The sequence below is a fragment of the Stenella coeruleoalba genome (genome assembly GCF_951394435.1).
Source record: "Stenella coeruleoalba genome assembly, chromosome: 3".
In the NCBI taxonomy this organism is placed as follows: domain Eukaryota; kingdom Metazoa; phylum Chordata; class Mammalia; order Artiodactyla; family Delphinidae; genus Stenella; species Stenella coeruleoalba.
This window is the reverse complement of record NC_137148.1, coordinates 167,184,333-167,210,126: the sequence shown is the minus strand read 5'-3', so window position 1 is coordinate 167,210,126 and position 25,794 is coordinate 167,184,333. Positions and strand designations below refer to the sequence as shown.

At 58.9% G+C, this 25,794-nt stretch overlaps 3 protein-coding genes across 4 annotated transcripts; 2 read left to right on the top strand and 1 right to left on the bottom strand.

Moving 5' to 3' along the window:
• Positions 1 to 1,543: 1,543 nt before the first annotated feature.
• On the top strand, positions 1,544 to 19,858 carry ICAM5 (intercellular adhesion molecule 5). The gene is made up of 19 exons (XM_079918707.1): positions 1,544 to 1,648; positions 3,297 to 3,557; positions 7,137 to 7,445; positions 7,817 to 8,104; positions 8,185 to 8,439; positions 8,642 to 8,890; positions 8,974 to 9,148; positions 13,078 to 13,200; positions 13,343 to 13,485; positions 14,419 to 14,688; positions 14,871 to 15,191; positions 15,413 to 15,700; positions 16,095 to 16,349; positions 16,475 to 16,723; positions 17,213 to 17,455; positions 17,534 to 17,812; positions 17,914 to 18,153; positions 18,562 to 18,828; positions 19,581 to 19,858. Exons 1-19 carry the CDS (start codon positions 1,582 to 1,584, stop codon positions 19,853 to 19,855), a joined length of 4,557 nt encoding a protein of 1,518 aa, XP_079774833.1. The 5' UTR covers positions 1,544 to 1,581; the 3' UTR covers positions 19,856 to 19,858.
• Positions 10,685 to 11,859, top strand: ICAM4 (intercellular adhesion molecule 4 (Landsteiner-Wiener blood group); the record flags this gene model as incomplete). The annotated part of the gene is made up of 3 exons (XM_079915632.1): positions 10,685 to 11,078; positions 11,197 to 11,502; positions 11,626 to 11,859. 3 exons carry the CDS (start codon positions 10,685 to 10,687, stop codon positions 11,742 to 11,744), a joined length of 819 nt encoding a protein of 272 aa, XP_079771758.1. The 3' UTR covers positions 11,745 to 11,859.
• A 2,882-nt stretch (positions 19,859 to 22,740) lies between the features above and the next one.
• ZGLP1 (zinc finger GATA like protein 1) lies at positions 22,741 to 25,515 on the bottom strand (the record flags this gene model as incomplete). 2 transcript variants are annotated; one of them, XM_079915613.1, is made up of 5 exons in its annotated part: positions 22,741 to 23,260; positions 23,426 to 23,519; positions 23,874 to 23,959; positions 24,756 to 25,130; positions 25,379 to 25,515. In XM_079915613.1, the coding sequence occupies 5 exons, from the start codon at positions 25,513 to 25,515 to the stop codon at positions 23,131 to 23,133; spliced, it is 822 nt and encodes a 273-aa protein (XP_079771739.1). In that variant the 3' UTR covers positions 22,741 to 23,130. The 2 variants fall into 2 exon arrangements, with proteins under 2 accessions (XP_079771739.1, XP_079771738.1); XM_079915612.1 differs by having other exon boundaries at positions 22,741 to 23,519.
• Positions 25,516 to 25,794: the final 279 nt, after the last annotated feature.

Genomic DNA, 25,794 nt, shown 5'->3' with positions numbered 1-25,794 from the left:
CAGAGGCCAAAGTAAGCAGTGATCCGAACCTGGTAAAAATCCTCCGGAAAATGACCCCCCGGCGGAGGATTTTCCCAGACCCTCCCAGGGACGTCCCCGGCCCCCGCTCTGCGCCTTTGCCCAGTGCGTTTGGGGCGGGAATTCAACACCTTCCACACTGCAAGAAGAAAGATCCCCGTGGAAATTCCTTAGGAACAATCGGGGCGGAGCGAGGGACTCTTTTCCGGCTGGCGAGTAATTCGCAGCCCCTTCCCCGGGAGGAAGGGGTCGAGCGTCCTTGAAGCCCCCTCCCTTCCCCGTCTGCTGCGCGACCTCCTTGGCCCTTCTGAGGTCTCCCTGGCGACGCGGCGCGCGCGCCACAACAGGAAGCCTTAGGCGGCTGGGTTCTGCGCTCGGAGACTCCAGGATCCCCAGCCCTGACGTGGTGGATGCCGAGTCTTGGGCGGTCACACGCGCAGGCGTGGCTTGGGGGGAGGCGGTGGCGTGGGACGGCCTATAGACGCGGCGCGGGACCTCACAATGTTCCCCAAACACCCTAATGGAACAAGCCGGGGCAAACACCCGTACAGATTTAGTGCTGGCGCCCGCGATTCGAGTTACGGGAGCTGCGAGCAGAGGACAGGGGTTTGAGCGCCCCCTCTCCCCGCCCCATTCCGGGGCCTGGGAGCTGCCTCAGTTTCCCTGCAGAAGGCAAGCATTCGAGCGCCCCCTCTCTCCTCCCCCGTCAAGGTCTGCGGCCTCAGTTTCCCCGCGGAGCCTGGGGACTGCAACGGAGGGGCTCGGCACGTCAGGACCACGCGCCTTCCTTCCTTTTTCTGGAAGCTGTAAAGACGCCCCCGCGCTGGTGGCCGAAAGGGGAAGCGAGGCCGCGGGGGAGTGGGAACCCCCCTCGGTGGGGGACGCGGAGCCCCGGACGTGATGCGCCTTACGTCCTCTCCCCCAGGGTTCACAGAAAGTGCCTGGGCTTTCTGCGGCCGCTTCTCAGAGAATCTCGGTGTCACTGGGCGGGGACATGCCCCTTTGGGGAGGGGCACCCTTGATCGAGAGCGCCCCAGGAAGATTCCTGGGGCCCCACCGAAACGAGGGACCGTCCACTCGGTTAAAGAGGCCTGCTTGCGCTGGGGAGTCAGACTGGAGTTCGAATGACCTCGCAGCTTGGAGCCTCAGTTTACCCCTCAGTTTAGTCCCTACCGTCCAGGGTGGTTGGCAGTATCCAATAAAGCACTGTGTAAACGCGGAATCAGGGGTAGCCGAGCCCGGGGACGGGACCCCTAGCTCCGGGAGCAGTCTCCGGGTTGTTTTGTGGCCGCTGCCGCCAGGCAGCCCTCACTACTTCAATTCGGAAATTCCGGTGCGAGAGCGGCCCACGAGAGGGTACAACCCTGCTCGGCCCCGGCACCCTCTCAATCCGGAAATGCCAGAGCCCTCGTTCCGGAGAGGAAAGCGCGAGGTTTCCGGGAAGGCAGCACCGCCCCCTCGGCCCCCCTTGGCTGGCCGCTATAAAAGGACCCACAAGGTCCTCAGCTCCACAGTCCGCGCCCACGCCTCTGCGCCACCTCGTCCGCCCTGCCTCCGCCTGCGATGGTTCCCGGCGCTGCCCATCCCGCGCTGCTTGCGCTCCTGGCCCTGCTCGGGGCTCTGCTCCCAGGTGATCAGGGGTGGGGGGGCTGCCGTCGGGCTAGCTCTTGGGATCTGGGCTGCGCCCTGGGAGCGGTAGGAGGACCGGCTCCCCACCGGCTGGGGACACTGGTACTTAGGTAGCTGTTTATGGGAAGTTGGGGCTAGAGCCATCGATTGAAAGTCAACAGCCATGGGTTCAAATCCAGACCCTACATCATGGCTTGCTGTGTGCCTTCGGACTATGGGCTGCCTCTCCCAGAGGAGCTTCACTTTTTCAGTTGTAAAATGGAGAAGTTAATAGTGTTCACATCGCAGCGGTTGTGTCCTGGCCCCAGAAGGTGGTCAGACCGTGTAGAGATGTGGCCCCGTGCCAAGCTTAGGTAGACTGGGACCCCCCCCCCCCCAACACACACACGCACAGACATTCTGTTCCTCATCCCGTGCCCTTGGGGGAAGTCCAGGACTCTGCTCAGGGGAATTCCAGGGCTGACTTGCCAAGGAAGCAGAGGCTAAGGAATGGGATGCCCCAGCAGCCCTTCATCAACTCCAGCTAGAAGGAGGGAGGGGAGAAGGGGGACAGTTGGTCTCAAATGGTGGTCAGTGTCGGGAAGCAGGAGAGTGAAAAATTCATGAGCAGACCACACCGTGGTTACCAGCTCAATGAAGCGTTCTAATCCGGACTCTAATCTGGACTCTACCACTTTCTAGCTGAGTGACCTCCCTTCAGGTCTCACCATTTCCCTCTGTGAAATGGAAGCGACCCCAGAATCACCCTTGAGAATTCATGGAGCTGCTGTTTCCGCCCACCTCCATCCCAGATGGAGTAGACCCAAAGCTGAAGGCAGAGGTCTTTGGCGGGGTGGGGGGCAGCTTTCAGATGGGTGGGCTCAGACAGACTTTGCTTTTTAGCTTTGGAGGTACCACAGTCTGCGGGAGCTAATCCCAACAAGCCCCCTCCTTCTTACCTGCAGCCACATGCTACCTGCCCTGTGCTAGGAGTTACTTGCATCAGCAGGGGTTGGGGTGACTATATTCACCCACTTTACAGATGGGGAAAATGAGGTCCTGAGAGGGGAAACCAGTTGTCCAAGTGGGTAAGGAAGCAGCCTGACTGGAACCCCTTTATCCCTGGAGGACTGACTCCCTCCACCTGACCTCTTGCCGGGGGGGGGGGGGGAAGAACACTGACTTCATGCCCCTCTTTTGCTAAAATCCTCCATGGCTGCCCATTGTCCTCGCAATGAAGAACACTTCCTTGGCGTGGCTTAACACTGCTTTGCATGATCTTCCTGACCCCATTTCCCCCCAACTCATCCCTGTGACTCTGCTCCAGCCACCCTGCCTCAGGACCTTTGCACTTGCTGCTCCTTTTCCTGGAACTCATTTCCCTTTTCTCTCGATGGCCAGCCCCCGCTCATCATCCAGATCTCTGCTCACACACTACCCTGTCACCAAGGCACTGTCTGTTCTATCATCCCATTTTGTTTTTGCCAAAGCTCTTGTCAGCATCAGTTATTAATTATGTTGTGTGCTCGTGAATTTTTCTGTCTCCCACGCTGAAAGCAGAGTTTTGTCTTGTTCAAGGCTGTGTCCGCAGCACCCAGAACAGGCTGGATGCAGTAATGTTAATGAGCCCGATTTGTCATGTCTGACCCCTCCACATCTTTTGGTTCCAGGGCCTGGAGGTGCCCAAACGTCAGTGCATCCTCAAAAAGCCATCACATCCCGAGGAGCCTCCATAACGGTGAACTGCAGTACCTCCTGTGACCAACACACAATGTTGGGCCTAGAGACTCAGCTGGCTAAGAGGGAAGTAGACCATGGGAACAACTGGAAGGTTTTTGAACTGAGTGACGTGCAAAAAGACAGCTTTCCAATATGCTACTCGAGCTGTCTCGGTAACCAGTCATCAGCTTTGATGAACCTCACCGTATACTGTGAGTGGCTGGGCCCAGGGGCTGGACTAGGCAGCCTGGGTTGGGGAGGTGGACGAGGGAGTCCCCAGCAGGTTGGAACAGCCTTTGTTACTTGGGGGTGGGGGCGGGTAGGGTCTCACTGAAGGGCAAGGGGGCCCATCTTCTGAAAGTCTCATTGTCATCTAGAACCCTTCCTTGAACTTCCTTGGGGGTGACTTCCAAGTATGGACTCAGTCCTCAAAATGTCACATGTCTGGGTCCTTTGACACAGAAAACCCACTACTGGGAATTGGGCCTATAGGTGTCCCCACCCACCAGGGTACTGAGGGAGTGTGGGGCTATTCACTGTGGCTTGATCTGAAAGGGTAAAAGTTTGCAAGGCACTCAAATGTAGAGGGCTGGGGAGAGAAACTGTGGTTCAGTCACCCCGTGGAATAGTATGCAACCGTGTAAAAGAATGAGACAGGTGCTCCAAGATGTATTGTCAAGTTCAAAAGTAAGGTATGCCCAGAATGAGTTGCATGCCACCCACAGTGTTAGGGAGCCATGGGCTCGGGGTTAGGGAGGCTGTGTTTCTGCGTTAAAGGGCCCAGAAAGGAAATACAACAAATGACAATATAGCTGGCTGTGAGGAGAGAAGGTGCAGGGCTCTGGGAGAGCACAGGGAGCAAGTTTTCTCCATGTGCCTTTTTTTTACTTTGGGCATTTTGAAGTGTGACAGTGAGTTAGCATGACTGTAAGCAATACATAGGTAAACGAAATTCAAATGAAAACAAAACAAAATAAAAAAGGAAGAAAGAAAGAGAACTGGCCAACTGGCCTTGGGATCAGACAGCCTTGGGTTCTAGTCCCAGCATGGGCCTCACTAACTGGGTGACTCTGATGTGGGGAGCGGGGGAGGGGGGAATACGTGGCTTCCTGGTTGCTTTTCACATGAGACATCCTCGGAAGGGTCTAATGATGCAGTGAGGCCTGGAGGACATTCCGCCTTCACAGGGCCTGCGTAAAAGAAGCTTTGGGGCAAACATCAGCTTTGTTTCTGATTTGGAGGATGTCTGAGCAGCTGCTGGCCAAGTGAGGGAAGTCCCCAAACATTCCCAGTGGCCTCTGAAAACCCCCAGAAAACCTTTTCACAGGACCTTCTGCATCTCACCCTGAGAGTTGAAAGCCCAGTCCTCCAGGTTTGAGTCCTGGCCCTGATATATTTCTCCCTCTTCGGGTGCCAGACTTTGCCTCAGTTTTCACCTCTGTGAAATGGAACAGACGGCTGCACACAGTAGCAAGGGGTCACCTAGGAGAGACTCGAGCTTGGTCCTGCCCCACTGCCAGTGTAAAGATGAGGGAGCATCTCTGGGTGGCTGAGCTTTCTCTAGAAAGAGTTGTAATTCCTGCAGGAAGTGACCCCTAACTGGGCCTTGAAGGATGCGTAGGAGTTGGTAAAGACAGGCATTCTAGACAGAGGGAATAGCCTGGGCAAAGATTTGGAGTGGGGAAACATGCTGACCTGGGGTTGGGGAGGCAAGAGGGATTGAATATCAACAGATCGGTGTGGCTGGAGCTGAGTTTGGCAGGACTTCGAATGCCAGGCCGAGGAGCTGAGACTTTCTTCTTAGGGTGACAGGGAGCCATGGAGGGTGTGTGAGCAGGCCAGGGATCCAGAGCAGAGGGCTGACCTTACAGGAAGCCAGAGAGCAGCTGCCCATGGACCCAGTCCAGGTCGTGCATGTTGACCGCAGTTTCGCATACGAGAAGGGAGGGGCAGACAAATATTTGAAGAGTGGAGTGACCAGGACTTAGTGAGGGACTAAAGATGGGAAGTCAAGGAGAGGTACAGGCAGAACAGGCCTCCTCCCCCAGTCTGGCCTTCAGGGCAAGGATCTGGGCTCCAAGATGTGAGTTCCATTTGGAGGCTGTGGTTTGAGGGGGCCGCCAGCTCTGCAAGTTGGAGTTTGCAACAGATGGTCAGAGGTAAGAGTTGGATGTCTGAGGGTTTTCTCAACCTTTTTTTTTTTTTTTTAACAGCTGTTAGCATACACTGCAATGAAGTTTGGAGTATTTATAGTGTTGTAGAAGTCTAGTTTAAGAACATCTCTCGCACCTTAAAAAGTAACCACACACAAAAAAATTCAGATGTGGAAAACACAATATATTGGCTTCAAAATTTTTAAAAAGGCAAAATTAAAATGAATAAACATTTAATCAAAAGTCAAAAAAAAAGTAACCTCATGCCCATGTACAGTCACTCTCAACTTCTGAAGTGAATTAATAATAGTCCTAATAATAATAATAACGATAATAATAGTCCTACCTTCATTAGCCCCAGGTTACAGCTTAGAAAACTGAGGCATTTCTGTAGCCCCGAGGGCTGGGACTGTTCCAGTGTGCAAAGTCACTCCCCCACAGGCCATAACAAAGAACCAGCAAAGCTAGGAATCAACTCCAGGCTCCTGACATTTTAACATCACTGCTTTTTTTTTCCCCCCTTAGGTTGGAAAAGGAAAGGTTGCTTTATTCAGGAGGTTGGCAAACTGGGGAGAAGGTGGACTCATGTCCAAAAATCAACTCCCAACATCACTACTGTTTAAGTGACATTTCAGGGCCTCTTGAGAAGGGACTGAAAGTGGGAGGCTTCAAGACCCCTCCCTAGGGAGCCTGGGGTCGAGGAGTGAGTCTCAGCTCACCAGGGCTCTGCAGGCAATTTCCACTGGCGATCCAGGCTTGGAATTCTGTTACCTCATGCAGAATGGAGACCCCGGCAACCGAGCCCGCGTGTAGTGTTTTCAGGGGATATTCAGGGTTTCGTTCTGAGGGTCTGTGGGTTGTTCTTAGATTTTTAACATTTCAGGGGATCACACGGTTCATTCGGGAACCCTTGAAAGCAAGCTCCTGAAAGGCCTCGCATCGGTGTGGGTGTCTCAACCTTATTCTTTCTACAAACATAGAGTGCCTAAGGGACTTCCCTGGCGGTCCAGTGGTTAAGACTCTGCGCTTCCACTGCCAAGGGCGTGGGTTCGATCCCTGGTCGGGGAGCTAAGATCCCACAAGCCGCGGGGCGTGGCCAAAAAAAAAAAAAAAATAGAGTGCGTATCGGGTGTCAAGGATACAACAGGGAACAAAACAGACAAAGATCCCTGGCCTCCTGGGTTGACATTCCATGGCAGGAATAGTGGAAAAGCAAATTAACTGAGTAGATGATCTCTTACCTCAGAGGTGAGGGATGCTATGGAGAAAAATGCTAAGGCCAAAAAAAGGACAAGGAAAAACAGGAGTTTTTTTACAACAACGTCTAGAGACTGGACAGCTTAAATGAACTGTATTCATTTGCCGGGACTCCTGGCAACAAACCTCGAAATTCTTTCCCACTTTTCACTCTCAGATGCTGCAGTGAATAAAAATGTATTCTGCCTCCTTCACAACCACTTGGGAACTTCTCACTGGGTTATCCTGAAGCTCTTAACATTCCTCTCTAGTTTAGGTGGTTTGGGGTGTGTTCTCGAAAGAAAGAGCGTGGTGAGACTTCCCGAGCAGGTGTAGCCAGGGCCCCGACGTTCCTGTGCGCGGGCGGCCAGCCAGTTCAAACAACACTCCCCTCCCCTCCAGGGTTCCCGGAACGCGTGGAGCTGGCCCCCCTGCCCCGCTGGCAGCCCGTGGGCGAGAACCTCACCCTGCGCTGCATGGTGTCCGGTGGGGCCCCCCGGGACCACCTCACCGTGGTGCTGCTTCGTGAGGGGAAGGAGCTGGGCCGTCAGCCAGCGGGAGACGGGGAGCCTGCCGAGGTCACAGTCACGGTGCTGGTGAGCAGAGATGACCACGGCGCCAATTTCTCTTGCCGCACGGAGCTGGACCTGCGGTCCCAAGGGCTGGCACTGTTCCAGAACAGCTCGGCCCCCAGGAAGCTCCGAACCTTTGGTGAGGCACTGGGGAGCCAGCAGAGAGGATGGGATGACAGGGGTTTCCTGCTTGGGGTGTGAGGTCTCTGGGAAAGAGAGGCCCCTGGCCGTGGGGGCATTGAGAAGGTGGCAACCTTGATTGCAAAGGTTTCTGGGAAGAGCATCTTCTTGGCCACTGGGGTGGAGTGTTCTGGGATGTGGTGCCTGGACTGCAGGATCCACTGAGAAGGCTGTGACCCAGGGCAAGTGGTACACGTGTCCTGGGACAAGGGTGACCCAGGCCACAGTCTCCTGGGAAGAGGGTGTTCCAGGTGGGGGAATGAAAATGCCCCGGGAAAGGGCTTCAGGATGTCTGTCTCCTCTCTGTTTACACCCACTGTCTCTCACCAGTCCTACCAACGACCGACCCGCACCTTGCTACGCACCCGGTACTGGAAGTGGGCACACAGTGCCTGGTGAGCTGCACCCTGTATGGACTGTTCCCAGTCTCGGAGGCGGAGGTCCACCTGGCGCTGGGGGACAGGAGGCTGCAAACCACGATCACGTACAATGAATACTCACTCTTGGCCAAAGCCTTGGTCGAGGGAAAGGTGGAGGAAGAAGGCGTCCAGCACTTGACGTGTGCGGTGAATCTGGGAGGGCAGAGCCGGAGGTCTCTGGAGAACGTGACCATCTACAGTAAGTAGAAACCCAGGTGGGGCTTCTGAAGGGGTGGGGCTAATGCCAGGGGCGGGGCTCACTGTGCACCCCACCTCCAGGCTTCCCGGCTCCCAACCTGACCCTGAGCCAGCCCGAGGTCTCGGAATGGACTACGGTGAACGTGGAATGCGAGGCCCAGGCTGGAGCTGTGGTGACGCTGAACGGGGCCCCAGCCAGGCCTCCGGGCCCGAGGGCCCAGTTGCAGCTGAATGCCAGCGCCGAGGACAACGGACGCAGCTTCTTCTGCTCTGCTGCCCTGGCGGTGGCTGAGCAGGTGGTACACAAGAACCAGACCCGGGAGCTCCGTGTCCTGTGTGAGTGGGGCTGCTAGACAATGATCCCTTACCTCCAAGGCCCAACCCCTAAGACCCCGAGAACTCCTGCCTCCACCCACTTCCACCCCCACCCTAGTGAGCCCCTTCCCCAGATTCCTACCTAAGTCTTCTTACCTAGACCTAGATGGTGAGTGATGTCCTGGTCCCTGACCCCGTCCCTCATCTTGCTGTGTTTCTTCAGATGGCCCCCGACTGAACGAGAGGGATTGCCTGGGAAACTGGACATGGCAGGAAGGCTCCCAGCAGACCCTGAGGTGCCAGGCCTGGGGGAACCCAACCCCCAAGCTGAACTGTAGCCGGAAAGAGGATGGGGCTTTGCTACCCATTGGGGACCTGAGACCCGTCGAGCGGAAGGTTGCAGGCACCTACAAGTGTCGGGCCACCAGCACTCGCGGTGAGGTTACCCGTGAAGTTGTCATCAATGTGATCTGTAAGTGCTGGAGTTCAGGGCTGGGCAGGGCAGGGGCAGTGAGGGCAGCTCAACCCTCACCGCCCCCTGTGTCCTCCCCACAGACCACCAGAATAACATGGCCATCGTCATTCCGGTGGCATTTGTGATGATCTTGGGCGCTGTGGGTGCAGCCATTTACATCTATAACTACCAGAGGAAGATCCAGAAATATGAGCTACAGAAGGCCCGGAAGGCCCAGGAAGAGGCTGCCATGAAACTGACCACACCAGCCACGCCGCCCTGAGCCTACCCCCTCCGGACAGGACCTCCTCAGCCCCCAAACTGTGACAAGCAGGGCTGCATCGAACGGTGGTGGACATATGCCATTCAGCTATACCCACCTTCCCAGGGTGCCAGAGGACAGGAGAGAGGCCTCAGTCAGGATACAGACAGCATCTGGGGTCATGGCCCCTGCACACTTATAACCCCCAGGCCTCACACCTGATGTGGAGCCACAGGACTGAGACAAAAGAAGGGGCCAAGGCTCAGGGCATCAATGTGAGGGATGTCAAGGTCTGACCTGGCCGGAGGGTGTATGATGGAGACCCTGACCTCCAGCATGGGGACACCCAACTGGGAAACATTGAAACTCACCCCCTCCTGCGTGTGCTGAGGCCTTACGGTCCTAAGAGAGAAGTGGCCCTGCACAGACACATGCAGCACTGAAACACAAATCCCCACACGTCCTCTGACAGAAGCCAGCACCAGCATTGCTGTCCACAGACTGTTCCCAACTCTTGATGACCTATTTATTCATTTGTTCTCTTACTAGCTATTTATTGAGTGCCTTTTATGTGGGCTAGAATGGTAAACAAGAAGAACATTGATTCCCGCCCTCAGGGAGCTCTCAGTCTAATCTCATTCAGGATCGCCAGCTACAGTTGTACTGGTTGTGCACTGCACAAGAGTGCCTGGCAAAAAGATTAAGTGGGGCTAGAATTTCCCACTCCACTGGCCAAGCTGCTTTCTCCCAGAAAGGGATTAGTAACGGTGACAAGGTATAGCTGGTGACATGCCCAGAGATGACCCACTGAGCCCTTACACCCCAGCACTGGCACTGACCTCTGATAACCCACCTCTCCACCTATACCCATGTCTGCTAGTGCTCACAATGACACTTGGTGGCATGCCTAAACGTGGGTGTTCACTCCTTGATAGCTAAACCATGGAGTCCCAGGAAACTGTGCCCAACCCCTGTGTGTCCCTGCCTTGTCCTACCTGTTTCCATCTCAGTGGGGCCATGCAAGAACAGAACAGTCTGCAGGTCCAAATTCCTGCAGCGACGAGGGTTCTGCAGGCCGTGGGGAGGAGAGGCCTGGGAGAACCCCCTCGCAACTGCGGAAGCCTCTCCCTTGTGCTAATAAAGCTATTTCATCCTTCCGGCCTTGTGTGAGTTGAGGGGAGGCGTCATGTCCAGCTGGAGCCTTTTCTGGCCTGTCCTCCCACTTCCTGCCCCAAGAGAAGGCTGCCAGTTCAAGGTCCAGCCCTCAGGCTCTAATCCAAATCTGGGGTTTATTAGGGCCTTTTGAGACTTTAGTGAAAATTAAAGATCCCTCTCCAGAAAAACACGATGACATTTGGTTTAGAATGGGGTGGAGAATCCCATTCTTAAACTGCGGGAGTGGGGTGTATACCGCAGGGCTCCGGGGCCCCCCGGAGCCTCTGTCTCTCTCTGCCCGGGGTGGGGCTGAAGAGGCGGTGCTGCGGGCCTCCTTATCTCCGGAGCCAGCCTTGGCTCCCTGGCGCGGGGCCCCTCAGTCCGGGCTTTTTGCCATGGGGTCTCTGCTCCTCCTCTTGTTGCTGCTTTTGCTGTCGCCCTCCTACCCGCGAGGCGGGAGCGCGCGGAGGCGCCGGAGTGCGCGGACGCAAGGCCCGGGAGGCCCCTTTCCCGCGCCCCCGGAGACCTCAGCACCCTTCTGGGTGCGCATAAGCCCCGAGCTCAAGGCCGTGCCGCCGGGGGGCTCAGTGTGGCTCAACTGCAGCAGCAGCTGCCCCCTACCGGAGGGTTCCAGCCTCCGCACCGAGCTGCGGCGAGGCGACACGCTCAGTGGGCCCGGTTGGGTATCCTACCAGCTGCTGGATGTGAGGGCCTGGAGCTCCGATGTGCACTGCTTCGTCACCTGCGCGGGAGAAACGCGGGGGGCCACCGCCAGGATTACCGCCTACAGTGAGGGACAGGGGCTCAGGCCTGGCTGGGGTGCGGGGAGGAGGACGGAGCGGGGGTAACGGACAGTCGCGCTAGGGGGAGCCCTCGGACCTTGCCCAGCGGCCCCCTCTTGCTTTAGAACAGCCACGCAGCGTGATCCTGGAGCCTCCGGTCTTAATGGGCAGTGAGTACACTCTGCGCTGCCATGTGACACACGTGTTCCCCGTGGGCTTCCTGGTGGTGATTCTGAGGCGCGGTGGCCGGGTCATCTACTCCGAGAGCCTGGAGCGCTTCACCGGCCGAGATCTGGCCAACGTGACGCTGACTTACGCGTTACGCGCCAGGCCCAGTGACTTCGGGCAGCCCGTTACCTGCTACGCCCGCCTCAATCTCGATGGCCTGGTGGTCCTCAGTAGCTCGGCACCCATGACGCTGCCAGTCCTCGGTGAGGCACCCTTATAACCCTGGGAAGAGTGGGGAAGGGTTATGTGGGCCTAGCCAGAGCATGTCCATGCGGGTTGTCACACCTCCAAGTGCTCTGTTCCTAATTCTCCCCTCTTGTCTCCAGCTTGGAGCCCTGCGTCCAAAGCCTTGGCCTCCACTTCCATCGCAGCCCTTGTGGGGATCCTTCTTGTAGTGGGGGCCCTCTGCCTGAGAAAGTACCTGTCGATGAAGTCTCGGGCATAGAGGCAGTGGTCCATGCTGGCTGAGCTGGAGGAAAAAGGAATCTGGAACATTTGGGGGAACCTTGCCTGGATCAATAAAGCCTTCCTCAGCCAGCTTCTGCCCCTGGGCATAAAGGTACCCCATTAGTGCACCTCCTCTGACTGAAGTGGTCTTCTTTTTGGCCTTGCCTCTATCATTTTCTCCAAATTCCTGTCTCCCTGAGGGCACCTGAGGTTTTTCACTCTGGTCTCCCATGCTGGAGCCCCATTCCCTCCGCATTCCCAGCCGATGTAGTAAAAACCTCTCCCGCGGGCATTATCAATGCGGTGCAGAGGGGCAAGGCATGGGCCCAGGGGGGCTTTAGGCTGTGGGAAGGCTGGTTCATGGTATGGCTTCTCCTGATTGGCTCCAGCGCTGCCACGCAGCAGCTCTGATTGGATGTTAAGTTTCCTACCCCCCCTCGCCCTTTAGACCCTGCACTTTCCTGGAGGGCAGGGGTGGGGAGAGAACTAATCCCCATAGTTCACCATTAGTTCTGGGAGTGAGAGCACAGGTGGGCTGGGTCAAATGTACTTTGTGAGGAACGTGGATACGCAGAAAAGATACCCATGTGTTGACTGCGGGGAAGGAGCAACCAGATGGTGAGGTGGGGGGGGGGCGGTGGTGTATGTCACAGATTCGCATCCTGGAAACGTCCTGTTAGTCACCGGGCCTGGTGAGCACATGGAGGGTGTCCAAACCTGGAACCCAGATGCGGAGTCAAAAGTATCACAGTTGGTCTCTTGGTCTCGCGTGGACGCAGAATCGGGGCCTGCAGTGGATGCCTGGCAAGGCCCGCGTGGTCCAGGGCCCCGCCCGCCGAGCAGAAAGCGGATTCAGAGGCGCTCTTTGGCGGCTCCTGCTCACACAAGTCGCGTAGACACGTGCCCGCTGAACGCTGGGTAAATACAGACCCAGAGCCGAGCCGACCCTAATTTAGACGCCCGAGAACGCTGCGCGCAAGCACACACGTTCCCAACTCGCTGTCACTTTCGTCCCCGCCCCTTCTGTCGCGTGCGGGGGCGGAGCCAGAGAAAGACTAGAGGCGTAGCTGTAACCCTCAGCTCCCAGGGGTTAAAAGGGGAAGGATCAGTGAGGGAGGCATCCCCACATCCTCCCCTAGAGCCTTCTCATCCCCAGCCTGCACGTCTCAAATCTCTCCTAGCCCCCAACCCATCTCCGCTCCAAGGGGGGGGGCTGGTGGGAGGGGCTAAATGTGGAGGCGGAGCTCGGAGTCCAGCTCATTATCATAGCATCTAAGCAAGGGGTGGGGTGGGGGTTTGAGAAGGGCAACCCTGCATCCCCACCACCTCAGCGTCGCCGCCGGGGACGACGCTGGAGTGCGCAGCCGCCCCCAGAAGTCTCCGGGCAATGGGGCCGGCCTCCATGTAGACCCTGGGGGTCGCTCGCTCCTGCCAGCACGCCTTCATCAAAGCCGGTAGCCTGGTGCACGCTCGCCTTCCCGCCCTCCCCGCGCCGCCTCTGCTGCCGCCCCCTCCTTGGAAACCAAGTTACCAACGTTAAACCAATCCCCAAGCGCAACTCAGCCTCCTCCACACCCCACCCGCCGCGCCGCGCAGTCCTCTAGCCCAGCTCAGCGCTCGCGCTCCCCTCGCCTCCTGCGCTTCCCCCGCGGCGGCGATGCCAGGACCCTCGCCAGGGCTGCACCGGGCGCTGCTCGGCCTCTGGGCTGCCCTGGGCCTGGGGCTCTTCGGTCTCTCAGGTAAGAGCCGGTCCGGCTCAGGGTGGACAGGGCGGGGTCGTAGTTTCTGGACCTGAGAAGCGGCCACAAGCCCCTCCCCGCTCCTCCCTCGCCTCGCTCCCACGCTTCTGCCCCCACCTTGAGCCCAGGGCCTTCTTCTCTATCCCTCTTCCCCCACAACACACACTGGACACCAAGCTTCCGGACTCCTCGCTCACTCAGGTCTCTACCCTACCTTCTTCGAGATCCTGGGTGCTCTTCTGCACCCAGCCTCGAGCTCTGGAGACTCCATTATCTCCCCTGTCCCCTCCCGGGGTACCTCCTAACCCTCTGCTATGCACCATGGTCCACGGACTGGCATCTTCACCACTCGAAATCCACGAAGACCCAAATCTCACCAACTGCCGTGACTCCTAGGCACTGTTCCCGCTCCACCCGGAGCCCTGGCAACAGAGTCCATCGGCTGTTCCCGCGGTTCCTTTCATGAGCCCAGCCCCGCGTCCTCTTTCCGTACTCTTCACCCGGGTTTGGACTCCTCCCTTAACCTCGCTTGACTCAGCCTCATCTCTCTTTTGCCCTCGCTTCAACCAGTCTCCCCTTCTCCTGGCGAGAACCGTGAGAACCAGTCCGCTTCCCTTCCCCCACCCAGGGTCCCCTCTTCCCAGCATTGCTGTGTGCGTTGAAAACCCCATGTTTCCTCTCATCTCTCCCCTCCCCCCCATTCTTCCCCGTCACTCCATCCGCACCTTGGAGAGAAGGGCTCTCCGCTGCAATGTACCAGAGACACCCTCGAGGTCTGGACCGTGGGAGCGCGCTTGTAAACCTGAGACCTGGGCAGGACTTGGGACTCCTGGCTGTGGCCTCTGCTCATTCCCTGGGAATCCTGAGTCTGCATAGGGGCTCTTAGATCCCGGGGAGGTGGCTCCCAGGCTGAGCTCGCGTTTCTCCGGGCAGTGGTCGCGCAAGAGCCTTTCTGGGCGGACCTACAGCCCCGCGTGGCGCTCGTGGAGCGCGGGGGATCGCTGTGGCTGAATTGCAGCACCAACTGCCCACGGCCCGAGCGCGGTGGCCTGGAGACCTCGCTGCGCCGGAATGGGACCCAGAGGGGTTTGCGCTGGCTGGCGCGGCAGTTGGTGGACATCCGAGAGCCGGAGACCCAGCCCGTCTGCTTCTTCCGCTGCGCGCGACGCACACTGCAGGCTCGCGGGCTCATTCGCACTTTTCGTGAGTTCTCAGAGGCCAAGCTACTTTCCCTCCCTTCCAGGCCCCGCCCCCTGGGTAACGGAGTCCTCTCCTACAGGCCCCACCCTCTGGATCAGCACGCCCTCCCCCTCTTGGCCCCTGGGTTCCAAGCCACGTCGTGCTGAGCCCTGGCATTTCCAACAGCCGTGGTTCCCCCGTTGCAGAACGGCCGGATCGTGTAGAACTGGTGCCGCTGCCTGCCTGGCAGCCAGTGGGCGAGAACTTCACCCTGAGCTGTAGGGTCCCCGGCGCTGGGCCTCGTGGGAGTCTCACATTGACCCTGTTGCGGGGCGCCCGGGAGCTGATCCGCCGCAGCTTCTCCGGGGAGCCACCCCGAGCGCGGGGTGCGGTGCTCACAGCCACGGTACTTGCTCGGAGGGAGGACCATAGGGCCAATTTCTCGTGCCGTGCGGAGCTGGACCTTCGGCCGCATGGCCTGGGGCTGTTTGAAAACAGCTCAGCCCCCAGAGAGCTCCGAACCTTCGGTGAGTGGGTGTGAGGAGGGGACCCAGGGGGGTCGGGCCGATGTTTAAGAAGCTTGGAGGCAGAGAAATCTGAATTCTAATTCTTACCCTAACACTCACCAGCTGAAAGTTATTTTCCCCTCTGTGCCTTGAGGATAATACCATAATAGAGTGCCTGTAAAGCGCTTAGAACATATTGAGCGTTCAATACGTAAGTTCAAGCTCTGTTCTTCTACTCCCAGCCCTGCCTCCGGAACCCCCTCGCCTCGCTGCCCCCCGGCTCTTGGAAGTGGGCTCAGAAGGACCCGTAAGCTGCGCCATGGACGGGCTGTTTCCAGCCTCGGAGGCTGAGGTCTACCTGGCGCTGGGGGACCAGAGGCTGAGTCCCGATGTCACCCTCGAGGGGGACGCTCTCATGGCCACTGCCACAGCCACAGCTAGCGCAGAGCAGGAGGGCGCCAGGCAGCTGGTCTGCAACGTGACCCTGGGGGGCGAGAGTCGAGAGACCCAAGAGAACGTGACTGTCTACAGTAAGAGGGAGTGAAGTGGGGCCTCGGCGGCTCGGGGGTGGAGCCAGAGGAAGGCGAAGGCGGGGCAAATAGTGGGTGGGGCCCTGGTATCGGAATGGGCGTGGCCCGAGAGTCCCGAAGGGGCGGGGCAGATGGAAGACTCAATAGTAGCTGGAGAAGCGGAGTCTGAGCTGCCCAAAGGGGAAGGTCGCAGACCCGACGAGGATCCCTAGAGATGTGGCCTGACCACCTCAAAGGGGCAGGGCGAGAAGGGAGAGGAGCCTGAACAGCCCGAGGGGCAGGGCACGGTACCCACGGTTTGGCTGAAGTGGGGAAGGTTCGGGCTGATAAGGGGCAGCCTTGAACCGCAGGAGGGGCATGGTCAGTGGTCTCCCGGCCAATGCCCCGTCCCCAGGCTTCCCGGAACCCCTCCTGACCCTGAGCGAGCCCAACGCCCCCGAGGGGAAGATGGTGACAGTAACCTGCGCAGCCGGGGCCCGAGCCCTAGTCACACTAGACGGAATTCCAGCCGCGGTCCCGGGACAGCCCGCCCAGCTCCAGCTGAACGCCACCGAGAACGACGACAGGCGTGGCTTCTTCTGCGACGCCACCCTCGAAGTTGACGGGGAGACCCTGAGAAAGAACGAGAGCGCCGAGCTGCGCGTCCTATGTGAGTTGGCCTTTAACCTCTCGCCTACCTCCGCCTGCCTGGTCTCTGGCTGGCCGTGTCATGGAAGTGGAGGATTTCCCCACGGTCCACGTCTAGCCTCTTGTATCCCATGCCCCTGCCCGCAGACGCCCCCCGGCTGGACGATTCGGACTGTCCCAGGAGCTGGACGTGGCCGGAGGGGCCCGAGCAGACCCTGCGCTGCGAGGCCCGTGGAAACCCAGAGCCCTCGGTGCACTGTGCGCGGCCCGACGGCGGGGCGGTGCTGGCCCTGGGCCTGCTGGGTCCGGTCACTCGCGCGCTCGCTGGAACTTACCACTGCACCGCGACCAACGTCCAGGGCCAGGCGGTCAAGGACGTGACTCTGACGGTGGAGTGTGAGTGGAGGTGCATAGGGCGCACCTCTGTCTGGTTCTCAGTGTCTAGGGGTGGCCTGACTACAGAGGAAGGTGGAAACAGGGTCTGAGGCGTGCCTTTGAGCAGGATTTTGAGAAAGGCAAGAGGCTGGTGAGCCGGATTAGGGGAAGATCTTAGAGAAGGATGGAGGGGAGGGGGTGGACGTGTCCACAGGAGCCTGGGGCCTGGCGTTTGAGCTGAGTCTTGGAAACGTGGGTGCTCCAAACCGGCTAACAATTTTTAAGCTAAAGACTGGGGAGGGTCCTGTGGGCACTTTGTAGGAATCAGGAAAAAAGCACACTTCAGGGCTCAGGAAGTCCCAAAACAGTGCACGGCTTGACTGGAGAGAAACTCCTTTGCTTTGGTGTCCCTGTGCAGAGCATAGCCTACCCGCCTGGGATGGGAAAAAGGGTCTAGGGACATTAGACCTGTCCCTAAACCCCAAAACTCAACAACACCCTCCTCTCTAGACGCACCAGCGCTGGACAGTGTGGGCTGCCCTGAACGCATTACCTGGCTGGAAGGAACAGAGGCCTCCCTGAGCTGTGTGGCCCATGGGGTCCCGCCACCCAATGTGAACTGTGTGCGCTCTGGGGAAGCCAGGGTCGTCGAGGGCACACTGCGTGTGGTCCGGGAGCACGCGGGCACCTACCGCTGCGAAGCCACTAATGCTCGAGGGTCTGCAGCCAAAAATGTAGCCGTCACGGTGGAATGTGAGTGGGGGCAACACAGGGCAGGACGGGGTACGTCGGAATCACCCTGTCCTGACTTCCAGTCCCTCTGCCCCCCAGATGGCCCCAGTTTTGAGGAGGTGAGCTGCCCTAGCAATTGGACGTGGGTGGAAGGATCTGGGCAACTGTTTTCCTGTGAGGTGGATGGGAAGCCAGAGCCGAGCGTGGAGTGCGTTGGCTCCGGAGGCACCAGCGAGGGGGCGCTGCTGCCGCTGGCACCCCCAGACCCTGGTCCCAGAGCCCCTCAAATCCCTAGAGAACTGGCACCCGGAACCTACATCTGCAACGCCACCAATCAGCACGGTTCCGTGGTCAAGATGGTCACCGTGAGCGCGGAGTGTGAGCGAGGCCCAGGCGGGCGGGGAGTAGGGGGTGTTCCAGGTCCCGGCTTCTCCCTGAACAACGAGCCCCCCCGCCCCCACCCCATGGCTGTTTTGCAGCGCCACCGCAAATGGATGAATCTACCTGCCCGAGTCACCAGACGTGGCTGGAAGGCGCCGACGCTGCTGCGCTGGCCTGCTCCGCCCGGGGTCGCCCCTCCCCACAAGTGCTTTGCTCCCGGGAGGGCGCGCCCCGGCCGCAGCGGCTGCGCGTGTCCCGACAGGATGCAGGCATCTACCGCTGCCTGGCCACCAACGCGCACGGCACTGACGCCCGGATCGTCACCGTGGGCGTGGAGTGTGAGTTGCGGGCAGCACCAGATAGAGGGCATCCGGTCTCGGGCACAGTGACTAAAAGAGGTGGGATTCCCCGGGGGAGTTCAAGGGCACATTCCCAGTCCCATTTCTGGGGACAAGGAATCCTGGCCTTAACATGAAATGTTAAGGGTAATGAAAACTCTAGGGAACAAGAGCCCGAGCCCGCCCCCGCCCCCTCAAGTTCTGGGTCTGAAGGGCCCTGGCGTGGGTCCCCACCTCCTTCCATTCAGTGAAGCAGGGCTCAGGATTTTAGCCCCGACAGCAGTCCAGTTGTAGGGGGATGGGGCTCTGAAGTGAGGCAGGATCTTTGCCTGCTCATCTCAAGAGGGGCAGTCTCAGAAGGGGGCTCTCGGTCAGCGGCTGGCCCCTTCAACCTCCTGTCCCCTGTAGACCGCCCCGTCGTGGCCGAGCTGGCTGCCTCGCCTCCAGGAGGCGTGCGGCCAGGAGGGAACTTCACGCTGACCTGCCGAGCGGAGGCTTGGCCCCCAGCCCAGATCAGCTGGCGTGCGCCCCCGGGGGCGCTCAACATCGGCCTGTCAAGCAACAACAGCACGCTGAGCGTGGCGGGCGCTATGGGCAGCCACGGCGGCGAGTATGAGTGCGCAGCCACCAACGCGCATGGGCGCCACACCCGGCGCATCACCGTGCGCGTGGCTGGTAAGTAGCAGCTGGTGGGGGGGGGGCCTGGGCGAGGGATCTACAGGGGGCTGTGACCCGCGCCTTTGGACTCTTGACCCCGTCCCTGCCTCCCTCTCAGTCCCCACAGATGAGACAGAAGTGAGCCGGGGTGGAAATTAGGGGCGCCCTGGCGGGTGGGGCTTTGATGGCGCAGTGGGGGTGGCAAGTGGAAGGAGAGGGAGCTGACGAGCCCAAGGGAAGGGAACCTTCGGGGCTGTGACTGCTGTGAGGAGGGACTTAACTTTGGGTGGGTTCTGCGTGGTGAATGCTTGATCCAATTCACCTTCCAGCGTGCGGCTGTGGAGAAGGGGGTCTGGAGAGGGACAGAGGCAGAGGATAGTGGTGGGGACCCAGCAGGATCCTGCTGCCGCTTCGCGTATCTCTGGGGCTGGGGTCTTTCTGGGGTGGAGGAATGACTGGGTTCCCCCCCGCCCCACCATCCTTTTGAGGGTGAGGAGAGTTGCTTGACTTCCTGGGTATCTCTGGGGCTAGGGGCTTAAATCCTCCCTGTGATGGGGTGGCCCATAAAATGGGTCTAGGGCCTCACCCGAGCTGGGGGTGGCCTTACTGGGGTCTCTTCTTTCCTCCAAGGCTGGGTTCCCTGGGGCTCCCTGCCAGGCACGTGAGAACTGACCTCATGCCTGTGGGGAGGGGCAGAAGTGGCCCGGGCTTGGTGTGTTGGATGGGTGGGGGGAGCTCGACCACCTTCTTTGAGCGTCCGCACCCCGCAGGTCCGTGGCTATGGGTCGCTGTGAGCGGCGCGGCTGGGGGCGCGGCGCTGCTGGCCGCGGGGGCCGGCCTGGCCTTCTACGTGCAGTCCACCGCCTGCAAGAAGGGCGAATATAATGTGCAGGAGGCCGAGAGCTCGGGTGAGGCCGTGTGTCTCAACGGCGCGGGTGCCGGCGCCGGCGGGGGCGGGGGCGCCGAAGGTGCAACTGAAGCTGCGGGCACCGCAGAGGCGCCGGCGGGGGGCGAGGTCTTTGCCATCCAGCTGACGTCAGCGTGAGCCTGCTCCCCTCTCCCCGCGGGCCGGGGGACGCCCCCCAGACTCACACGGGGGCTTATTTATTGTTCTATTTATTTATTTATTTATTTATTTATTTATTTATTTAATTCAATTCCAGGGGCGTCACCCCCCATTTTCTACCCCCCTTCCCCAATAAAGTTTTTATAAAGGACTTCGGCTCCATCTGTTTCAGTCCGCGATGCAGAAGCAACGCAGGGTTCGAATCCCAACCCTGTGGGTGTTTATTCAAAAAACCATTTTTGCTTTTGAGGGCCTACTACGTGTCAGGCACAGTCCAAGCCGCCATTTCGCGATGTGACCGGGAGTTTGCGCTCTCCGTGCCCTGTTTCGCGTTCTCCCTGGACCCTTGGGCGGGGGTGGGGACCTGGCTCCTTCCTCCCTCTCTATGCTTATCTCTTCCGCCCAGCGCTGCCCTCTAATCCGGCTAACGTTGGGGGTGGGAGCTGGGTGCCTCCCCCAGGCCTGCTTCCAGGAGGAGCTGAGGCTGCCTTCCCTGGATGGGTGGAGGCCCTTTCCCAGGGGTCTGGGCATCGCCCCAGCCCTGAGGCCTTGCAGGGATGGGTAAAGGAAGCTGCAGCTCCGAGTGTCAGCTGCTGCGATGTCCCTCCTATTACAGGGTGCACCCCTGCCCCACCCTCAAGGCCTCCTCCATCCTGTGTCCATCCGCGGTGCCTCAGTTTACCCACAAGCTGCCTTTCGACTTGGCCCATCACGATTCGGAAGAGACACATAGGGTATCAGCCACATCCCCGCCCCCTGCTCACCACCAGTCAACCCCCTCACCCCCCACAGCAGAAGGAGAGAACAGCTGGGCCTCCTCCACCCCCCGTTTCCTCCTCCCTCAAAAGCAGGAACACAGAGCTGCCAGAAGGAAGCGGGCCTGGACTGCTCCAGCTCCACCGGCTGCCCCCCACAAACATTTCGGGAGCAAAAGTGAGAGCAGGAAACTGGGGCACTAGAGGCTAAGCCAGTGCCGGGTGCCAGGTACAAAAGGCCACGAGGCCCAAGCGTGGTGCAGCCCCTGCTGTCCGGCCCCCATCACCTCTCTCCTTGCCCACCCGCATCCTTGAGGTTCCGTGAATCCCAAACTCCTGCCTGCCACAGGGCCTTTGCTCTTGCCATTACCTCTGCCCCAGGTGTCCTCATTTCAAATAGTTCCTTTGTTTCTTCTGGCCGCAATGCCAGCATGTGGGATCTTAGTTCCCTGACCAGGGATCGAACCCGTGCCCCCCGCAGTGGAAGCGCAGATTCCTAACCCCTGGACCGCCAGGGAATTCCCAGCTAGTTCCTTACTGTCAGGTCTCTACACAAAGGTCACACCTGCTCAGAGAGGCTTTCCCTGAGAACGCGGTAGCAGCCCAACTCCTCACCTCCTTACATACTTTATTTTCTCTGTAGCATGATCACTACTTGACATTCTATTAGAAACTTACTGAATACCTGTTTACTGTCACTCTCGAATATTGGCTTTGCTAGGGATCTCTGTTCCATTCATAACTGAGTGCCTCATTGGGACCTGGCACACAGTAGTTGGTCAATAAATGTTGACTACGTCGATAAAAACAGCCAGGGGTTTGTAGACACACAGTCTGAGACCCTCGTGTGCTGTGTCTCTCCCCGAAGAGCTTCTCCATGCTGGGCACTGGTGGTGGTGGGGGGGGGCATATCACGGTCAAGAACAGAGAGGTGGTGACCTTGGACCTCTGAAGTCATGGTCCAGTAGGGGAGATGAATGTGAATGAAATAACCCTGGACCAGTAGCGAGGTGAAACTTCTGGTAGGTTCTAAGAGAGAGATGAGCAAAGAGCTGAACTAGAGCCTGACGTGGGGTGGGAGGGGGGGGTGTCCATTTTAGGCTGGGGGGGGTCAAGGAAGGGGTCTCTGAAGATGTGGTGTTGGGGCAGAGCCCACCCCCACTCCAGTGATGCGAAAGGCAGCAGCTACGGGAGACCTGGGGGAGGGTGTTTTGAGCCAAGCAAGGGGGTTACTGAATGAGTCAGGGATCCGAGGGCTGAGGAATCTGGACCCAAGCCTTCCCCACAGGCTCACTCAGGAGAGTCAAAGGGGGTCTCAGAGGGGCTCGCCTTCCCAGGGCCAGTGGCCCTGCAGGCCTCACTCACCCCTCACAGCAGGGACCACTCCTGCCCACTCTGCATCTCACCCATCCTTGATGCCCCCCTCCTCCCTCCCTCCCTCCCAGTGAGTAGTGGTGGCCTGTGTGTCCTGGCAACAGGGGTAGAGCTCAGCGTCTCCCATGTGGCTTTTGGCTTCAGGTTGGGGACACACTTTGGTGGGGTTAGAGAGATCTTGAAAGGGAGGAGGGGACACAGTAGGGACTGGTGTGTGAAAGGATGCAGGACGGAGACATTCTCTAGGCAAGGGTGGAGCTGCCAGATACAGGGCCCACTTGTGTGTGTATCACCGTGGGCCAACTTGTGCCACCTATGTTTCTTTCATGTGTGTCTGTATCGTGCATGTGTATGTGTCCTGTGTGTACATCAACACGTGTGTCTATTGGTGGATGTGCGTCTGTCAATGTCTTGCTGTCTTGTGTGTGGTCTGTCTCGTGATTGTCGGCACATATGTGTCTGCTGATGCGTCTCTGGCCGTGCCGCAAGGCATGTGGGATCTTAGTTCCCTGACCAGGGATTGAACCTGTGCCCCCTACAGTGGAAGCGGGGAGTCTTAACCACTGGACCCCCGGGGATGTCCCACTGTGTGTATCTTTCTGAACGTGTTGTCTGTCTCTGCATGTGGTGGCTGTCGCCCTGTATGGGGTGCTGTAATGAATGGGGCTAATTCCCAGGTGGTGCCTGTCTACACGACTGTGTGTGTCCCTCAGAACCCCACCGAGAAAACCCCTTCCCCACATTCCTGGGCCAGGGGAGAGGCGGGGGAGAGCGCGCAAGGTGGGATCCCAAAGTCACAGTGCCCTTTATCTGAGGAGTTTTGCTCTTTATTGTCACTGCTATTAACAATATGAGTTTCACAGCCATGAGCATTTCCTGAGGGGGTGAGGTTCTCAGCCAAGCCTGGCTGAAGCAGGGGCCAAGGAGGGGGCCAGTGACCCCGTGAGCCAGGAGCTCTGGGGCCTGAGGCCTGGGTCTTCCACCTGGTGTCTCTGAATGGGGAGGGGGCAGAGAGGAGGCAGGCTGCACCCCTCAAGACCCAAGTTCTTTCCCCTAGGAGGCCTTCAGCCCATTCTTCCCCTGGAGAAACTGAGGCAGGACAGGCTCGGCTGGGTGAGGAAAGGCTTACCCTTCCTGAGTTGGGACTGGGTGGGGACCCAGCAACACCCCACATCTGCCACACAGCCTCTTGGGCTGGACACTTTTCCTGGGCACCAGCCAGCAGCTGGAGCACCGGGTACCATATTTCTTGTACCTGGGATGGGAGTGCAAGAAACCAACATTCAGCAGGGGCCCAGAAATCACCACGGTGAGCCCCGTTCCCCAAGAGGTGGGTGTTTCCTCTTCCGCAAACCCCACACCGGCTAAGCATGGACTGATGCGAAGACCCCACCCCAAATCCCTCCTCCATTCTGAGGACCTGATACCACAGGCGTTGCAGAGGGGGGTCCCATCTTCGGCATCTCTCCAGAGTGGGGTCCTCTGGGTCCTACAGGAAGCACAGCGTCGGGGCCCTGAAAGGGAAGAGGCCAAAGGGCAAGGGTCAGAGGCCAAGAGTCCGAGCTCAGGAGGCCTGTGTGGGATGGGCATTTTGGGGGGGTGGGGTCTCTGTGAAGGCCCCACCCAGCTCCGGGCCAGCCCCGGTGTTGTCAGATCTAAGACAGAGGGAAAGCCAAGAAGGGAGACAGATGGCAAAGCTCAGCAGAGGAAGAAGCCGGGGGCGTGGGTGACTCAGCCTGAGTGGAGGGGGATGCTGAGACTCCTGGATGGGTCTAAATAGGGAAGCGGGATGGGGAGAAAGACAAGGAAGAAATGAAACTGTACCCCCCCCCCCAAGTATTTATAGCTCTCAAGTCTCCAGGACTCACCCAGAGCCTCGCTGCCTCTTGCGTTGGCCTCTGGGACTCTGGCAGGGCCTGGTGGGGGACCCTGAGAGCGGGTGCTGCAGGCCAGGCTGGGGAGTAGACAAGGTGTTAGCACCGAGGGTCTGTCTGTATGCTGCCCCAGATAGCCCCCAATTGAAGATTTACGATCAGGCAACCCCCAAGGAGGCATCTGATGTCTGAAAGTCCTGGCCTTGCACCTCATTAATATCACAGACATAACCATTTGAAAAGACAGTAAGCCTGGGGCCAGCCTGCCAGGTTTGTTTTTGTTTTGTTTTGCTATTTTTTTTTTTGGCTGCAACCAGCGGCTTATGGGAATTTAGTTCCCCGACTGTGGATGGAACCCCGGCCCACGGCAGTGAAAGTCCACGTCTTAACCACTGGACTGCCAGGGAATTCCCCAGCCTGCCAGGTTGAAAGCTCAGCTCTCCCACCTCTTTGCCGTGTGACCAAGGACAAGAGATCTCATCCTCTGCGCCTTAGTTTCTGCATCTGTAAAGTGGGCCTCACGGGGTTCAGCGAGCCCATACACACCAAGTGCTACCTGTTACCTCTATGACTGTTGTCATGTCTGACAATCGGTAGCTATTATCATTGCTGGAAAAACTAACAGAAGCAGCAGCTCCGGGTATGGTCATGCCTCTTAAGAAGAGACCCAGGCTCAGACCTGGATGTGACTGGCTCATAGCAGCAGGGACAGGGACTGACACCAGCCTGAGGTCTCGCTCAGAGATGGGGCCATTTGTAAGGCAGGGCTGAGGTGGGAGTCCATGACGGCATTCCTGGGAGCACCTGCCCCCGGGCCTCTGCACTGTTACCACTGTTACTTGCATAAAGGGTGCCCTTGCTCAGGCCAGCCCCTACCTGTAGGTGGGTATGATCTGTAGGCTGGAATCTGGCTTTATCTGAAACTTCAGGGTCACCCCCTCGAACTGGGGGTCCACTTTCTCGGCGCCCCGCTGGGGGTTCGACTGCTTCCGGGGTCTCCTCTGTGGCTGGGCTGAAGAGGCCGGGGGAGCCACTCGGGGCCCCAGGCTGCGGCTCTGCTGGCTGACTGGGGTCAGCATGTTCTTGGTATCCTTGGCCGGAGGTAGGGCTCCCAGAGTCTCCAGGGCCTTCGGCTCCCAGCAGGGCCCTAGGGCCTGAGTGTCCCAGGTGGCGGGCTGGGCCAGCCCCTCTGCTGTCTCTTGGAGGAAGTGAAGGGCGGTGACCGAGTCCTGGTGTGCAGGCCAGAAGGACCTGGGGACAAGGGGCAGTGCGGTCACCCCACTCCCTGGGCGGTACCTACATGAGTCTCAGGCACAGGGGGCAAGAAGACCTGTATAGCCTCTGACCCCCATATGACTCCAAGTATCCCTGGGGACCGGGACCTCTTCCTTGTAAGTACCAGGAACTAACATTTTGACCCCTGAGTAACCCCAGGAACCAGAGGTCATGATCCCTTGACCACTGGGCCAGGTTGGGGGAAGGGCCGCTCCTTAACGCACCTGCCACTGGGTCTGAGGCATCCTGGGGTCTTTGGTGCCTGCTGGGTGGCGAGTTCCGGGGGCGGTTCGGGGTCCAGACAGGGCGGCGCCAGCAGCTCTCGAAGCATCGACAAGTCCGGGGCTGGCTCGGCCTCCATTGTGCCCCAGCCCTTACCCACTTCCCAAATCTCGCCCGGCCCCGCCCACGCCGGGCCCACCCGATGAGCCCCACCTGCTTGGGGCGGGGGCGCTTCTGGCCCTGGGTGCAAGGAGCTCCACCTGAGGGGGGCGGGGCCAGTGGGATCGGGCGCCTCTGACCTGCGATATTGGGCACGGGCTTCGAAGCCTCCACCCTCAGGCCAGCCTCCGTCCTCTCTCCCTTCCGACCCTGCTTAGGTGGCCTGATCACCCCTTTCGGCCAAGAGCAGCCTGGACCC

Coding starts and splice junctions, on each gene's coding strand:
- ICAM5 (XM_079918707.1), top strand. CDS start 1,582: ATGGTTCCCGGCGCTGCCCATCCCGCGCTGCTTGCGCTCCTGGCCCTG. Junction 17,456..17,533: donor TGTAGCCGTCACGGTGGAAT/GTGAGTGGGGGC, acceptor TCTGCCCCCCAG/ATGGCCCCAGTTTTGAGGAG. Junction 18,829..19,580: donor CATCACCGTGCGCGTGGCTG/GTAAGTAGCAGC, acceptor CGCACCCCGCAG/GTCCGTGGCTATGGGTCGCT.